General features: G+C 41.7%; 1 protein-coding gene across 1 annotated transcript in view; it reads right to left on the bottom strand.

Annotated features, from left to right (window-relative positions):
* The window catches only part of HACL1 (2-hydroxyacyl-CoA lyase 1), a gene marked incomplete in the record, with an annotated part of 1,125,147 nt that overhangs the window by 518,380 nt on the left and 591,398 nt on the right, over window positions 1-15,369 (bottom strand). The window contains 1 exon segment of the mRNA XM_044066839.1: window positions 11,352-11,487. Coding sequence (XP_043922774.1) covers window positions 11,352-11,487 — 136 coding nt within the window.

The following is a 15,369-nucleotide window of genomic DNA, read 5'->3' as shown; positions in this document are numbered from 1 at the left end:
TAGTTATTATAATTGTCTAGGTTAAGCAGGAGTATACGTGGTAGAGAGCTAGTATTTAGGAAAAAGTCTTTAAATGGAGAAGTAGTGGGAAAGTGACAGACTAGGGAGGTGTGAAAGGATGGTGGATGATGGGATACTCAGAAAGAAGCTGAGATGATCAAGAGATTAGGTAATATAGTGTGGGGAGGAGTTTTTAACTATCTTGCCATTGAGTGGTCAAAATGCATAGGGTTTGGCTGGATGGATGAGATGGAGGCTAAGATGATTAAGAGATTATACTTTTGAGAGGAGCTTTGAACTATCCTGATGCTGAGTGTTGAAATCTGTTGGGTATGGGGTAAGGAGCAGAATAAATGCATAGTTAAGGTGGGGTGAGTGGGAATTGGGGGTATGGTAGGAAAGTAGAGTGAGCTTGAATGAACAGAGTGGGATCCACCTGCTGAGAATATTTGGAGATCTCAAAAGAAACAATTGGTGGATTATGCTCATAGCAGGTCAGAACTTCAGCCAAGATACTGTACACAGTTATAAGAATAAAAAAGATATAAAAGTCCAAAGCAAAGCTCTAGTGGAATGAGCTCAAACAGAACTAGACAGGCACTTGCTATGAAAAGAATAAAATGAAATGGTCTTTGAAATCCAGGAGGTGGAAAGGAAACAAAAAGCTGGTCAGACTTACAAATGGTCTTAGTTTTATCCAAATAATACCTGTGCAAATCCAAGGTATGCAGGACCCTCTAGCTAGCAGACCAGGGAGAAGGAAAAAGGAAGAGAACTGTACAGCTTAATTCAAAGACAAATCATTAACAACCTTGGGCATAAAGAAAGATTAGTATGAAGAGACACCCTGTCCCTATAAAAACAAAACAGGAGGGATGGGCATATGGGCCTGAAGTTCAGAAACCCTCCAAGCAGAAGTAAGAGCAAGCAATAAGACAGTCTTCCAAGTACAATGTTGGAGAGAAGCTGAACCTGCAGACTCAAAAGGAGCCTGAACATTTTTTCTAAAACAAAATTATGGTCCCAAAGAGAAGGTATAGGCTTCCTTGGGGTCCTAAGATGCACGACACCTTTAAGAAACTGTCTGACCTCAACGCAAGAAGCCAAAGGAGAGATTTGAGGGCAGACAGACAGAAATAGCTGAGAAATGAGCCTTTACAGAAGAATAGCCCAAGCCAGACTGGAGAAACTCACACAAAGAGGAAAGAACCAGAGGGAACCCCACTGATAAAGGATCCTGGTTATAAGCATGGCACCATCAAGAAAATTTCTTCCATTTGGATATATCAGACTTTCAGAATGCAGGTTTTCTTGCCTCCTGTAAAACCTTAAGCACATCCTTAGAAAAGAGGTGCCTAAAAGGATCAAAACTCTCATCACCCACAGTGTTAGTTGAAGAATGGGCAAGAGATGATGGATGAGTAACCCCTTTTCTTGTGTGAGGAGGGACAACCAGTGAGGTAACTTGTGATAATTCCCCTGGTCAGATGCATTAACAGGGAACCAGTGCTCTCTTGGCCAAACGGGAGTCACTAACAAGATTTTTGGGGAGTCCAGCTGAGTCTTCTTAAGGACTCTTGGAAGTAGAGGTAAGATGCAGAAAGCATAGAGAAACATTTCCTTGTAAGGAAAAGAAAAGTACAGTTGTGTACACATACCATAAATGTAGATGTTCGAGTGCATTCACTGTTGCAGTCATCACACTTGGGTTATCCTGCCAGGGTAGCCCTCAGTCGGCCCAAATACCAGAGGCTTAGTATTTTTGTGTCAGTTGTTGTCGCTCCAAGACTGATGTCAGGTCATCAGTTGTATAAAATCAGGCACTGATGCCATTATATCAGTTTTTCTTGCCCCAATTGTCAGGAGCCCTCAAACAGGGAGCTAGGTTATGGTGGAAGAACACCACCAGTAGAAAGTAAATACCAAAAATTCCCTGTAAAGGGTGAGGAAGAGAAAGAGAGAGAGACAAGGGGGATGGAGGGTGGGAAACCAGGACTATGTTCTTCCTGTTTCACTGTTGCAGTCATCACACTTAGGTTGATTCCCAAAGCTGAAGAAAGGGTGGAGGCAGTGAAGAAGACTGTGGGCTGACCAGGATGCCCTGCAAGACTGCGGTTGCAAATCCTGCCCTGGATTTGGAGAAGATAAGCAGGTGGTAATGCTTGGTGAAGGTATGGGCAGAAGTCCATGTTGCAGCTTCCAGTATGTCCCTGGTGTTGACCCTTCTGAGAAAAGCTACAGAGGTGGAATGTGCCCTGACCCCCTTAGGGGGTGGTTTCCCGTGGTGTTTGTAGCAGACATGGATGCAGTGTGCTACCTATTTGGAGATAGTTTGGATATGGCCTTGCCCTCTGCCCCTGCTGCAAAGCTGACTAGCAATTGGTCAGTTTTTCAAAATCTGAGCTGTCTGTGCACATCTAGAGAATGCAGAATTCTTTCCCCCTTGTTTTGTGGGTTAGGGAAAAAGGTGGGTAAATGAATTGATTGGTTGACAGCCAGACTGGACACCACTTTAGGCATGAAAGTTGGGTTAGTTCTGAAGGAGACTCTGTCAGCATGGAAAAGGATGAAGGGCTCTACAGCCATGAGTGATTGTAGCTCTGAAACTCTTCTAGCTTAAGTGATGGCCAGAAGCAAGGCTGTTTTCCAAGAGAGGAATTTTAACTCTACTGAAGCTGCAGTCTCAAACGGGGGTAAGGGTGAGCTTTTCCAACACAAAATTAAGGTCTCAAGCTGGGGTAGGAGCTCTTCTGGGTGGCCTTACATTGTTAGCCCTTCTTAGGAACTGTTTGATGTGAGGGTGTGAGAAGAGAGGTGGCTCTGTGATGTAATAAGCAGAGATGGCAGATGCATGAATTTTAATAGAAGAGAAGGATAGGCCCCTGTGTAATAGGTCTGCTAGGTAATCCAAGATGAGAGGTAGGGTGGGATGTGCTGTTTCAGCTCCTTTAGACTGGATCCAAGTGCAAAATCTTTCCCACTTGTCAGCATAGGATTTTCTAGTGATGGGGCATCTAGCCTTGTGTATAACATCCAGAACTTGTTTGCTTAGGCTAGCAGCTGGAGGAGAGGTCAGGGTATAAGCCAGGCTGTCAGGTTCAGGGTCTGCAATTGCAGATGCATGAATTCTCCATTCTTCTGGGTCAAGAGAGTTGAGATCTGTGGTAGGTGCCATGGTGTCAGGGGTGACAGGCTGCGCAACACTGGTTACCAGTGCTGGCTTGGCCAGTTGTTTTTTCCTCCCTTATTTTGAGCAGTACCCTTGAAATTAGTGGTAGAAGGGGAAATGCATAGATTGAGAGGTTTACCCATTGGAAGGATACAGCATCCACTTTCCAGGCCTTGCTGTGAGGTTCCCTGGTGCAGAATTTGCTGAGCTGGTGATTGTAGTGGGAGGCAAAGAGGTCCACCTTTGGGGTGCCCCATTTCTGGGTTACAAGGGTGAAGGTTCTGTGGTCTAGCTGCCACTCGTGTGGGTCTAGCAGGTTTCTGCTTAAGTTGCCTGCCAGAGATTTTAGGGAGCCTGGCAGGAATTGTGCTAGCAGGAGTATTTGCATGGCTGAAGCCGTGTGCCAAAGGGTCATGGCGAGCCTGCAGAGAGGATAAGAGTGAGTTCTTCCCTGGTTGTTGATATACCACATCACTGTGGTGTTGTCTGTTTGATCACCACAGGCCCCGGGGAGAGTAGGGGTCTGAAAGCTGTCAGAGCATGCTGAACAGCTAGCATCTCTTTTTGGTAATGTGCAGATGTATTTAATTTGGGCTCCAATGGCCATGAATGCACCTGCCGTCCAGGTGTGCACACCAGGCATAATCTGATGAGTCTGTGGTGAGTGTCTGGGCGGCGTGGGGTTGTGAGAAGGTAAGACCCTTGTTGTGGTTGCATGCTGCTGCCCACCAAAGAAAAGTTTTCCTCACAAAGGGTATCACAGGTATGATAGTTTCCAGGTCCTGAGAGTGTTGACACCAAAAGCTTTTTAGGTACCATTGTAGTTTCCTCATATGCAGTCTGGCATATGGAATGAGTAGAATGCAGAAGGCCATGAATCTTAGCACTAGCAGGATTTTCCTTGCAGATAACTGGGTTCCGGTGGCTAATTGAGAGAAGTAGCCTGTTAGGTAGGCTTGTTTTTCTGGAGTAAGGAATGCCATCTGGGAGGTCGTGTCCAGGCTTGCTCTCAGGAATACAATTTTTTGAGTGGGGACTAGTTTTGATTTCTTTTTGTTTATAGTATACCCCAGGGAGGTCAGTAGGTCCTTTACAAAGGTCAGGTACTGTAACAGCTTTTCCTGACTGTCTGCCTGAATCAGGTAGTTGTCTAAGTAAGGGTAAATTTGAATATTTCTTTGTCTGCAAAAAGCAATGGCTGGAGCCAGGCATTTTGTGAAAACTCGGAGCAGTGGCTAAGTCAAAGGGAAGCGCAGAGAACTGAAAGTGCACAGATCCTGCCCTGAAACATATATATTTCCTGCAAGACTCCCTGAATGGGATGTGTCGGTCGGCCTCTTTTAGGTCTAGGGTGGCTAACCAAGCATCCTTGAAAAGCATAGAAGAAGCTGCTGGAGGGTGAGCATTTTGAATTTTGGTATCACTAAGAAGGTGTTTAGAATTGATAGATTGAGGATTGGGCGCCAGGAGCCCTCTTTTCTGGGTACCAGGAAAAACCTGGAATAAAAACCTTGGCCTATCTGGTCTGCAGGAACAAGCTGTAATGCCCTCATGGAGAGCAGGGAATGGACTTGTTTTTTGGCCTCTGCCCACTGGTTTGGAGGAAAATCTGGGAACCCTTTTGGGGTTGGCAGAGTGTGGAAACAAAATTTGTATCCCTGGGACACTATGTTGAGGACCCATTGGTCGTTGGTAATAGAGGCCCAGTTGTTTGCATGGAAGGAGAGTTTTCCTCCTATGGGCACAAGCAGGTGGGCAGAGGTATGGGGTGGAGGTGTAAATTCATTGCGAGTTTTTTCCATAAGGGGGTGGCTTAGCACTCAGTTTTTGAAGTGGAGGAACTCCACTGCTTAGATCTCCGCATTCCCTGGGACTGCTGTCGGGGGGGTCTGCTTCCCCTAGGGTCTTGGCTGAGCTGACCTGGAAGGGGCCGGAAAGAACCAGTACTTGGATGGGCAATGCCTACTGAACTTCGGAGGCTGGACCTATAAGAAATCTTTAACTGTGTGCATAGATTTAGCTTTTTCTTCCATCTTTTTTAAGACCTCCTCTGCCTTGGTGCCAAACAAATTGTCTTTGTTCAATGGTGCGTCCAATAGTTTTGAATTGACATGGTCTGGCATAGTCTGTTCCTTAAGCCAAGCATGCCTACTAAGGACAGAACCAGTGATTGTTGCCCTGTAAGATGCTTCTAGGGTGTCAAAGCCACATTGTAAGGTGTGTTTAGTAACTTGGCTTGCAGAATGCATAAGCTCTTGTAATTCTTTATTTTCTGCACAAGCAGTAAAAGTAGAAATTTTTTGTTTGAGGAGTTCCATGGTATGTTGCTGGTATTTCAGCATGTGGAACTGACAATTTAGCGTTCTAATGGTAAGAGTTGCAGAGGTGTACACTTTTTTACTCCATCTGTCTAAAGCTCGGGAATCCCTGTCCAGGGGGTGGGATTCTTAGCTGTGGTTACTTTAATTCCTTTAGGTCCTTGGGAGATGACCTCAGGGTCAGCAGTAGGATTTTTGAAAATAAATTTATGAGATTCAGGGACTCTGTAATACCTGTCAGGATTCCTGGCAGCAGGAGGAAGGGTGTCAGGAGTCAAAGTGGATTCAATGAAGACATCATCCACAACATCCAAGACAGGAGGAATGGCTAAAGGTCTGTGCTGTGGTAAATCTTAGAATTCCCTGAGTCTTTTTTTGGACTGAGGATAGTCCTGACATTCCCATTGGAAATGCTCCCTTAAAGTATGTAGGGTTTCACAAATGAAAAATCCTCTGGAGGAGAGGCAGAAGGAATGGATTCCTCTGCATCTGAATTCTCATAAGCAGATAAGGGTTGCATGTCTTCATATTCAGAAACCTCAGATTCATTGGACTGTAAACCTCAGATTCATTGGACTCCTGGTCAGATTAAACTGCTTCAATTTGGAAATGAAACTCAGGTAGCGGCCGACCGGCACTCGTGCAAACTGCTTCTGCTTCAGGCTCCTCGGCAAGAAAGACTGGGGTAATGGCGTCGGCTGCCTGAATTTATACAACTGACGACCTGACGTCAGTCCTGGAGCAACAGCAACCAAAGTAGAAATACTAGCCCGCTGGTATTCGGGCCGACTGACGACTACCCCTGGCAGAATAACCCAAGTGTAATGACTGCAACAGTGAAACACGAAGAACATTGGCATCCATCTTCCATTAGAAAAGAGGAAGTTCCCTTTTCACCTGGGAGGCAAAAAGATCTGAGAAATATCCCACCGATGGGCTCAATCCAGAAACACATTTCTGTGAAGCAGCCATTTGTAAGCCTGTTTTGGACCTGTTCAAGCTGCCTGCCATTAAATTGTGCTGAGAGATGATATAAACCATCTGAAGAGTTAACTGATAAGGCTTTTTTCCCCCTGAAGAGACAAACATATCAGCTACAGAATTCCAAAAGAGATTTCTGTTATTCAAAGGAGCATCCAGCAATTTGGCCTTAATGTCTTCAGGTAAAGACTGCAGATGAAGCCAAGAATAACACCTCATGACAAACCCAAAGGCAGAAGCTCTGGAAGAGGCATTTATTTATTTATTTTTAACCTATTCATTATTTGCTTGCTAGGAAAATCTGATTGATCCAGACACTTCTTTGGAATGTGGGAGGAAACCAGAGCACCCAGAGGAAACCAAAGTGAATGCAGGGAGGATATGGAGACTCTGCACAGAAGGCACCCAACCGAGAATTGAACCAGAGAACCTCTTGCTGTGAGGTGACAATGCTAACCATTGTGCCAATCACAGCAGCATCATACATTGATGAGCCACCTGAGTGGAAGAAAAAGATTTAGCTTCAGAATCAGGGAGAAAATGACTCAACAAGCCTGGGCAATCAAGGCCACAGCATATCTGGTCATGTGGGTCTGATAACTAATGGTCCAATAGGCCAAAGTAGAAGCAGTATAAACTTCCTTGCCAGCTCTCTCTATTACTTTATCTTTATCTGAAGGCAATAAAGCTTGGAAGAGGACTTGTGAGAGGAGACTGACACCACAGCAGAGTCAGGAGAAGTACATTTAAATAAGAAATGACAATTCTCAGGAACTTCACAGAGCATGACAGGATTTTTTGGAGCAGTAGGCTGAGAATCAGGAGACTTAAGCACAGCTATAAAGGTGTCTAACAAAGTAGCCAATTCAGGAGGTACGCAGAAGATTTAGGAGTGTCCACCTGAAACAGCTCATAATACCTTTTCTGTATATCCGACACTTGAGAAGAACCTCATTTGAAGTATTCCATCATTCTAGCTGTAGTGTCTCCAAAAGACAATTCTTCAAAAGAAGACTCAGGACTTACAGATTCTTATTCATCAGAACCATAAGCCAAAGACGATGGTATCTGAGAAGAACAGGGCAGGGACTCATAATCAGACTCTGAATCTTCATCTGGGGAATCAGGTTCCCTAGCTCACTTGGAAGGAGTAGAAGTCCAAGGAGGGGTAGGCACAGAAACTCCTTGAGGAGGCTTGAGGGCCATTAAGGCATTGGACAGGCCCTGAGTAAACTCCTGCCATTCCCTTTGAGGATCCTTATGGCATACAGAAGCATGCCTAGTCTTCTGCTTTATCTTAGTAGGGAGATCAACCCTGATAAACACCAGAAATTCCGATGCTTGATGAGACTCAATAAAAGTACCCAGAACCTCTTCTCTGACCAGAATCTGCGGAATCCCTCTAGGGCCCTCAGAGATGTGGTTCCCTTAGACGTCTGCAGCAGACACCTGCAAAGCTTCAGAGGACATGCAAAAAGAAGGATCCATGCCGGCCTCTGACAGGTCATGTCAGAGGAATCTCACAGACACCAGATGGCCTACAGAGCTTTCACCTAGTTCAACAGAATTTTTTGGTGGAGGCTGGACAACCAAAGAATCTGTCCGAGATTTCTTGGTCTTATTCTTGCTTAACCTGACCTCAGGGTTAGGAGATTCTGCCATGCTACCTTGGGTTAACAGTTTAAGCCTCTTGTTCTCAAAATAGATGGCCAGGGAAGTTAGGTGACTTCTAAGAGTCTTTGGTACTAAACTTTGCAAATGTTACAGGATGTACGGTCATGGGAAGCACCCAGACCAAAAAAGACACAGTCTGTAATGATCCTTCTGGGGAATTTACCTCAGACACAGACATTTTCCCTTATTGGATGACATGAACTTCAGGTAACCAAAGAGCATCAAGACCAAAGAAAATGGGGAAAAATAAGACCCCAAGTGGGCACTTATCTGACGGCTAGGTATTCAGCACAGCAAAAGGACTTTCAGACCGATGAGCAATGATGGTGTTTGGACTGGAGGCAAAGAAGCCCTGGATAACTGTGTCCTTACATCACCTTTATGCCCTATGCCCTTTACGGGAAGAATACATGTGAAGTGCGGCACACACAAGATCTAAAGTCTTTGGTATACTGGTCAAACATTGGGCTATACTTGGCAGGAGATCCCTACTGTGAAGAATACTGCAACAGTGCTATAGAAGGACATCAAAGGTTTTCCAGTACCAAATCCACTAGGAAGGACTGGAGTACATTCTTATCTACCCTGTTTCAAGGCTTTAGAATTCTTGTCTGGTAGGAGAATAATAAAGCATTGTACTCTTGGGGTTCTGTGCTCAACCAAGATCATGACAGAGTCAGCCAAAGAATATACCTGGTCTGGATGCCATTCCACTCAACCAGGATCTGTAGAGTGCAGATAATTTTTAAGAGCTGCAGGAGCAAATTCTGGGTGCATCCAGGCTGCATTCATGGTGTCTGATGACTAGTTATATAGGGAGAATGCCATACATTCCTTCCTCCTCATTCTCCTTATATTCCATGAAACATTTTTAGGGGTTAGGAACTGCAGCCATATGCCAATCCATGGGGGACTTCAAGAATCATGAGGTTTCTACAAAAAAAGGGTCATCTAAAGAGGAGATACAGGATAAGGAGGAATCATTACTTAATCTGCCTCATAAACAATGGTGTCTAGGTCCACAAACTCCACAAAGAAAGTTGGTTATGAGACAGACCCCCCCCACACATACGAGCAGGGGAAAATGCAATATCAGCTGCATGGACATTTCAAATGTTTTGTTGCTTTGGATATTGAAAAGGAGAACTCACTGATTTAAATTATGATCAGTAATCATACTGTGCAAACAACAGAAAACATCTGGTGACCTCAGCAGCTAAGCATGTTTCCCAAGTTCAGAATGTCACATCCCAGCAAGAGCAGCTAGGTACCTGCAGCTCCAGAGAAAAAATGCTGACCTGAAATGGAAGAGATAATGAGCTCAAACTGAGATCTATTATATAGGGTTCTCAGGGCTCGATTACTAGTGTTTTCGAATACTGTTTACACACATACGATCTCAGCCAACATATACAACTTATTCTTGTACTTTTTGTGAAACTTTTCACAAAAGAATTAATATAAAATGACCAAAGAATGGAAGGAGTTAAGCACCAATGGTTAAGCAATAAAATGACAGAACATTTTTAGTTACCACTTAAAGGGCTGTATGACGAGTGGGGAGAGATGGGCGAAGGCTGCCAGCCTAGTCAAATAGAATTTAATATATAATTCTATCAACTGTAAAAATAAATGTAAAATACAGGCTTGTGCTTTTAAATGTAAGAAAACGCTGTGAAATGTGGAACTGCAAAATATGTGACAACACTGCACTCTACTCGCACAGTGAAGCATGTTGTATCCCTTTCATGTTAGAATTCGGATTTCATGCCCATTGTTTTAAGGCTAAAGTTTATGACCAGAATTTAGATGCGGAAGGTGCTTTTATTGCTTTAGTTTCTGTTAGCATATATATGTGAAATGTCTTGTATCGTTGTAAGGTTCTGAGGGGGTGTTAGATTGCTAAATAACGCAGTCTGTGGCCTCAGAACTCAGACCAGGTGTTAAGATGATGCAATATGAATATTGGGGAAAACCTAAGTTTCAAAATTATGTAATTTTGGGAGGCCCTTAGAGACATGTTTGTTAGTAATGTTTAAATACTATTTCTCACAAGAGACCTGAGGCATTTTGAGCTGGACATCTAACTTATCATCACTCTGCTTATGCTCACATGTAAGTTTGTAGCACTGTGATATCGTGTAGGAATAGTTGAAGATTAATTAGGTATTTTTCTTTGAAACCAGACCTGTCCTACTGTATTATTTTAAGTTTCTGTGTGATCTGTGAACTCTTAGATATCTCTGTGGTGTAGTAGATTTGTCTTGTGTTTTCATTATTTATTATTAAATATTTTTAAAACATTCTACCTGTGGCTGGTTTGTGTTGAGATGAAGCATGCTTTAGAGTACATTATACATTTATAGAGTTTACTGTCTAAGTCCTTCCAATAAGCCTTTGACTGTATAGTCACATTACCATTGGATATTAATATTGCACAGTAATAATTGGACACCCTTTTAAGGACCTTTTAGTAGTTGATATTATTAACTGGGTGGTGGCAGTAATTACTACCATATAGTCTGGGTAAAGGGGCACAACTGGAGAATCTGTGTCAGCCTTTCCCAGGAGTGTCTGTGAAGTTGTATAAATACTTATCACAAAGTGTGTGTGTGTTGCGTCAGCTACTTGGGCAGGGACACAAAGCACTGGTTGGACAGAGAGGGTACTGGAAGTCCTAGCTTGTCCAGTTAGGCTGAGACCTGGACCCTATAGCTGTGCCAGTGGGGAGTCTTATTGGGGACCTGGCGAGCAAGGGAGCAGCCAGCCCCAGACTGACTGTGATCTGTGTGTGCACTTAAGGGAAATTGTACTTTACTGTGTGTATTAGTTATCCTTTCCTCCTTTATGAGACAACCTCCCTGGTGTTAGGGGTGAGGATTGAGGCTCCTTGATTGCTGGGCCAGAGCTTGGTCATCACAGGCTGCATTTAGGTAACCATTAAGATACACAAATACACACAAAAATAAAACTGGAATCCATTCTTCTTTAAAGTAAGAACCACATATTCAAAGAATAGCAGCAAAGTGTAGCTGTTGCAGTGCACTGTATTCATCATGCCCAGCATAAATACATTTTCTATTATAGTAGCAAACACCTTTTGTACAGTTCTGACAATTTTAAGACATTAAATGTACATGCATAAACATTGTTCAGGTTTCACTCCAGCAGGAAGAAAGCAAACCATACGTCCCCTGTACTTTACTAACCTGGATCTTGCTGCAGCCACGCAGTTTGGGTGGTCATCAGACACTACTCCTTTCCCCATTGGAGTAGGTAAAAATGGCAAACCACAGCGATCTACAAATTCGTTGATATTCTTTTCAGCTCTCGCATAAGCAGCACCTAAAATGAAAACAAGCAAAACACATTTTCATAAATGAAAAAAGAAAATACAGAACACATGAATAACAGCATTTCCATGTGAACAATCATGCAGAAAAGCTGCAGTAAAACAAGTTAATGAGATTTACAACTATAAATACCTTCCTTCCCTCCCCTTACAGATCCAATTGTTGGTTCCTGCAGTAAAAACTCGATTATGACACAGCCGCATGTTTTGCTACTTTGCTTGCTTTACATATCACAGGATAGTTGGTCAGTGATTTAATCTTACTTTTCTGCAGTCTTCTGACATGAACATCGTAGAACTGTTCTCCAAGCACTACAAGTTATTATCTTTCCCTTTCAATAAAATCATTTCTGCTAGAACAGAAGCTAGCTGAGTAATTACTTTAGTTTGTGTCTGGAATAATACCATAATAATACTTTATTTCATTTTGGTAAACAGTGAAGTACACCGGCCACAAGGTGGTCAAGTGTATTGACAATAACTGATTCTTTGAAGGAATAACAAAATAGATATTTCATTCATCATCTTTACTTACTTTTGTACTGCCTTTCCAAGAGGTTTCAAGTGACCATGGGTTAAAGTCTACAAAGTGGTGAAGATCCTTAACCATTTATAATGACATAAAGAACAAGCTTTAAGTGTTCCTTTGAAAAATATTTCAACTGGTGCAGTACTCTTTAAGGAAAGACAGTGGATGATAGAAATAAAAGGAAATGGATAAAATGAGTATCACACTGGCAGTGAGAAAGGAGATCGATAATATCACAAAATTATGTGTAGATAAGAGTTTGCATATCACAGAGGTGAAAACAGACTGGAACAGCTGTGCTACAAACTAAGGCAGTAACAAAGTGACAGATTATCAATAATCTATGAATGTTTTGTTCTTTGGTATTCGTCCAATCGCACAGAACTATCTTTTTGCAATACTGGTTTATGTCTGTACTTTTTTGTTAAAGCAGTATAGTACAAAAAGTGCTAGTTTACAGTATACATTATAATTTTATACAGGGCAGTTATTAACAAGGCAATTCATTGTGGCAGTCATGTACTAATACATCAGCTCAAACAGCTGCACCCAAGTATCTGACCAAGAATGAAAAGTACCAACAAATAACTATAACTAATTTACTCCTTAAACCCATAGGTGATCAAGTCATCCATCATCTCTTTTCCCATTTTTGCACATGGGGTCAGGATGTCACTTCAACAGTGACAATCATCTAGAGTCATGTATTTCAGTAATTTTTCATTTAACCATGTAGGGTCATACCTCTCAAACTGTAATGATAAGAAATCCAGAGAAAGCCACAATAATGGCAGGGAAAGCAAAACCAGGGACAGATTTTTAATATTGATCTTAAAAATTTAGGGAGCTGTTAGAATAACGGGTTTCACATTAACATTTTCTGAAGGATATGAAGTCTGAAACTCAAATGTAGGTTGTGACTTCAGTCCTCAATGATTTGCCAGTAAACCTCAAATTTTATGAGCAACACTAAAAATATAAGGTAAAAATATGGACAATCGACAACAAAAAGCTGGACAGTTGAGAGGTATGACATAGGTGCCATAGTTCTACACTGTAGTCTCAGTAATACTTTTTCTCTTAACAATTTGCACTAATTGCTTGCTCTTCACTTATCTAGAAAGCTTCCTCTATGCCTCCTGAATTTCAAGTTGCTTAATTCTAACAAGTTATGCAAAGTATTTTTTTGCAAGGAGGGAAGTTCCCCAGTATCCTCTTATTTAAATATACTAAAGACACAATCACAGAGAAAAAGAGGAAGACAGTCAGGGAGCAAAGAGAAAACAAAGTGGCCATGTTTTGCTATAGCAATCATGTTAACAAAGGTGAATTAAAATAAACAAGATGAAACCTTGTCCATTTAAGATTCATCAATTAGTAGGCTAATGATCCTGAACACTAGCAAACCCAACAATTAAAACATGTTCCTTTCCTGTCCTAAGATGCACAGCAGTGTAATTACAATCACTGTATTTTTCTCTGCAACTTTAACATACACATTTTAAGGCCTTATAGCACAGTTGTATAAACCAACTTATAAATGCCAGTTTACATAACTTGCCAGGTGAAGTGTATGTAAAGGACAATAATTAACCAATACCAATCAGATGAAGTGTATGTAAGGGACAATAAACAGTTTGAATGAGTGTAGTCTTGTTTGGGGGGGGGGGGGTCTTTCAACACTAAAAACTGTGTCTCTACATACATGAGTGTGAGTTGAGGGGAGGGACTTTCCACTCCATCATCATAATGGAATCAACTCAAGGGCTGTTTATGTGTTAGTTAAAGGGACATACTACCTACTGCAGCAGCCTCGGAAAACACATACAGCCATACACAAACATGAATACACAATTACAGGCACATAAAATTCACTACACACAAAATTCCCTATCCTGCACCAAGAAACTAAACAATTCATGAAGATAAATATTTGCAGCTTCAGCAAAATCAAAAAAGAGCAACTTAAAAGTCTCATTATGCAACAGCTCCTCCACAGAGCTGCAGATGGAACTGGCAGGAGGAAACAGTACAACAGGACACTGACACATTTTTTTTAGTATTATCATTTCTGAACACCAACAATAACCGGCCCAATGCAAAAATATTACAAATTTGTACATGTAACAAGCAACTTTTTACTTTCTTTCATAAGCTATTGGTGTATTTGGTATTGCATACACAATGCAAGTTTTGTTGTGTTGCATGTTACTGCAATGAAAGAAGAGTGCACACTCCCTACTGTTAAACCATTACCTTTGCACTAAGTTTACTAGAAATAACAGCAACAGAGGCACCAGACTGGCACCATAAGAACTCAACATCCTAACTACACAGTGGTTAACTTTCTGGTAGAACAAGGCTGCATTCATACAATAACAAGTTATAACAAATACTGTACTGAGGAGATTTATAGGTCAGAAAACAACATAGGACATAACATTTTGCTGTAAATTAGCAGAAAAAATATGAAACGCAAATTCAAATAAAGTGGCTTTGAATATGGTGGAAAATTCTGCTTGCACATTCTTTTTTGGAATATTACCGGTTTAAATATGTGGCTTAAAAGTTTCACTGTTCTTATAAACTGTTGTTTCTCTACTCATTCCTGTCAGTGTTATGCGCCTACCAAAAAGTAATGCAGTATTATTACCCGAGATCCCTTTACAAGGTGAATTTCTAAGTTGATAGCAGTATTATGTCACCACGTTTATTATGTTTAGCCTTTTAAAAATCTGATTTGCAAACTGCTGCAATGTGCTGTTTCTATGATATTGCTATGTGCTAGCTTTTGCATAATCCTTTTGTTTCATTTTGGAGTTGCAGCACTGGGACTCCAATGAAAATGGGACTGAAGATTCCAGGTTAACAAATGTAAACAACTAAGTAAATGTGTATACATATACAAATGGTGGTGAAAAACAGGAGTTCTCAGAGAAAGCCCACACAGATATGGGGAGAACATGCAAACTCCATACAGACAGTAACCGAATAATAGGACTGAACCCTTGATCCTAGTGTTGTGAGACAGTTTTCTTACTACCAAGCAATCATACCACTCACTGTGCCTAAGACATTTTGATGCTGACACTGCTTGTCTGCAGCACATGCAAAATTCCAGAGTCATGGCATTGAATTGATACAATCATATTATTCCTGTACTGTACAATATTATTACCTGTCATTGGTGGCTTGGTCAGTATTTAAAGTTTTCAGTTCACTCCTTCAGGTCTCTACACAAATATGGTCCTATGCCTTAAAAAGCTGTATTCTGTTGGTACCCTATGTTGTGGTTCATTGACATCAGTTTGTTGACACTTATTTCACTGAATTGCACTTCTATAAC

This window comes from Protopterus annectens, chromosome 3.part1, assembly GCF_019279795.1.
Source record: "Protopterus annectens isolate FY-2018-M chromosome 3.part1, PAN1.0, whole genome shotgun sequence".
Classification (NCBI taxonomy): Eukaryota; Metazoa; Chordata; order Ceratodontiformes; family Protopteridae; genus Protopterus; species Protopterus annectens.
Note: the sequence above shows the minus strand (reverse complement) of the source record. Positions and strands in the feature narration are given on the sequence as shown.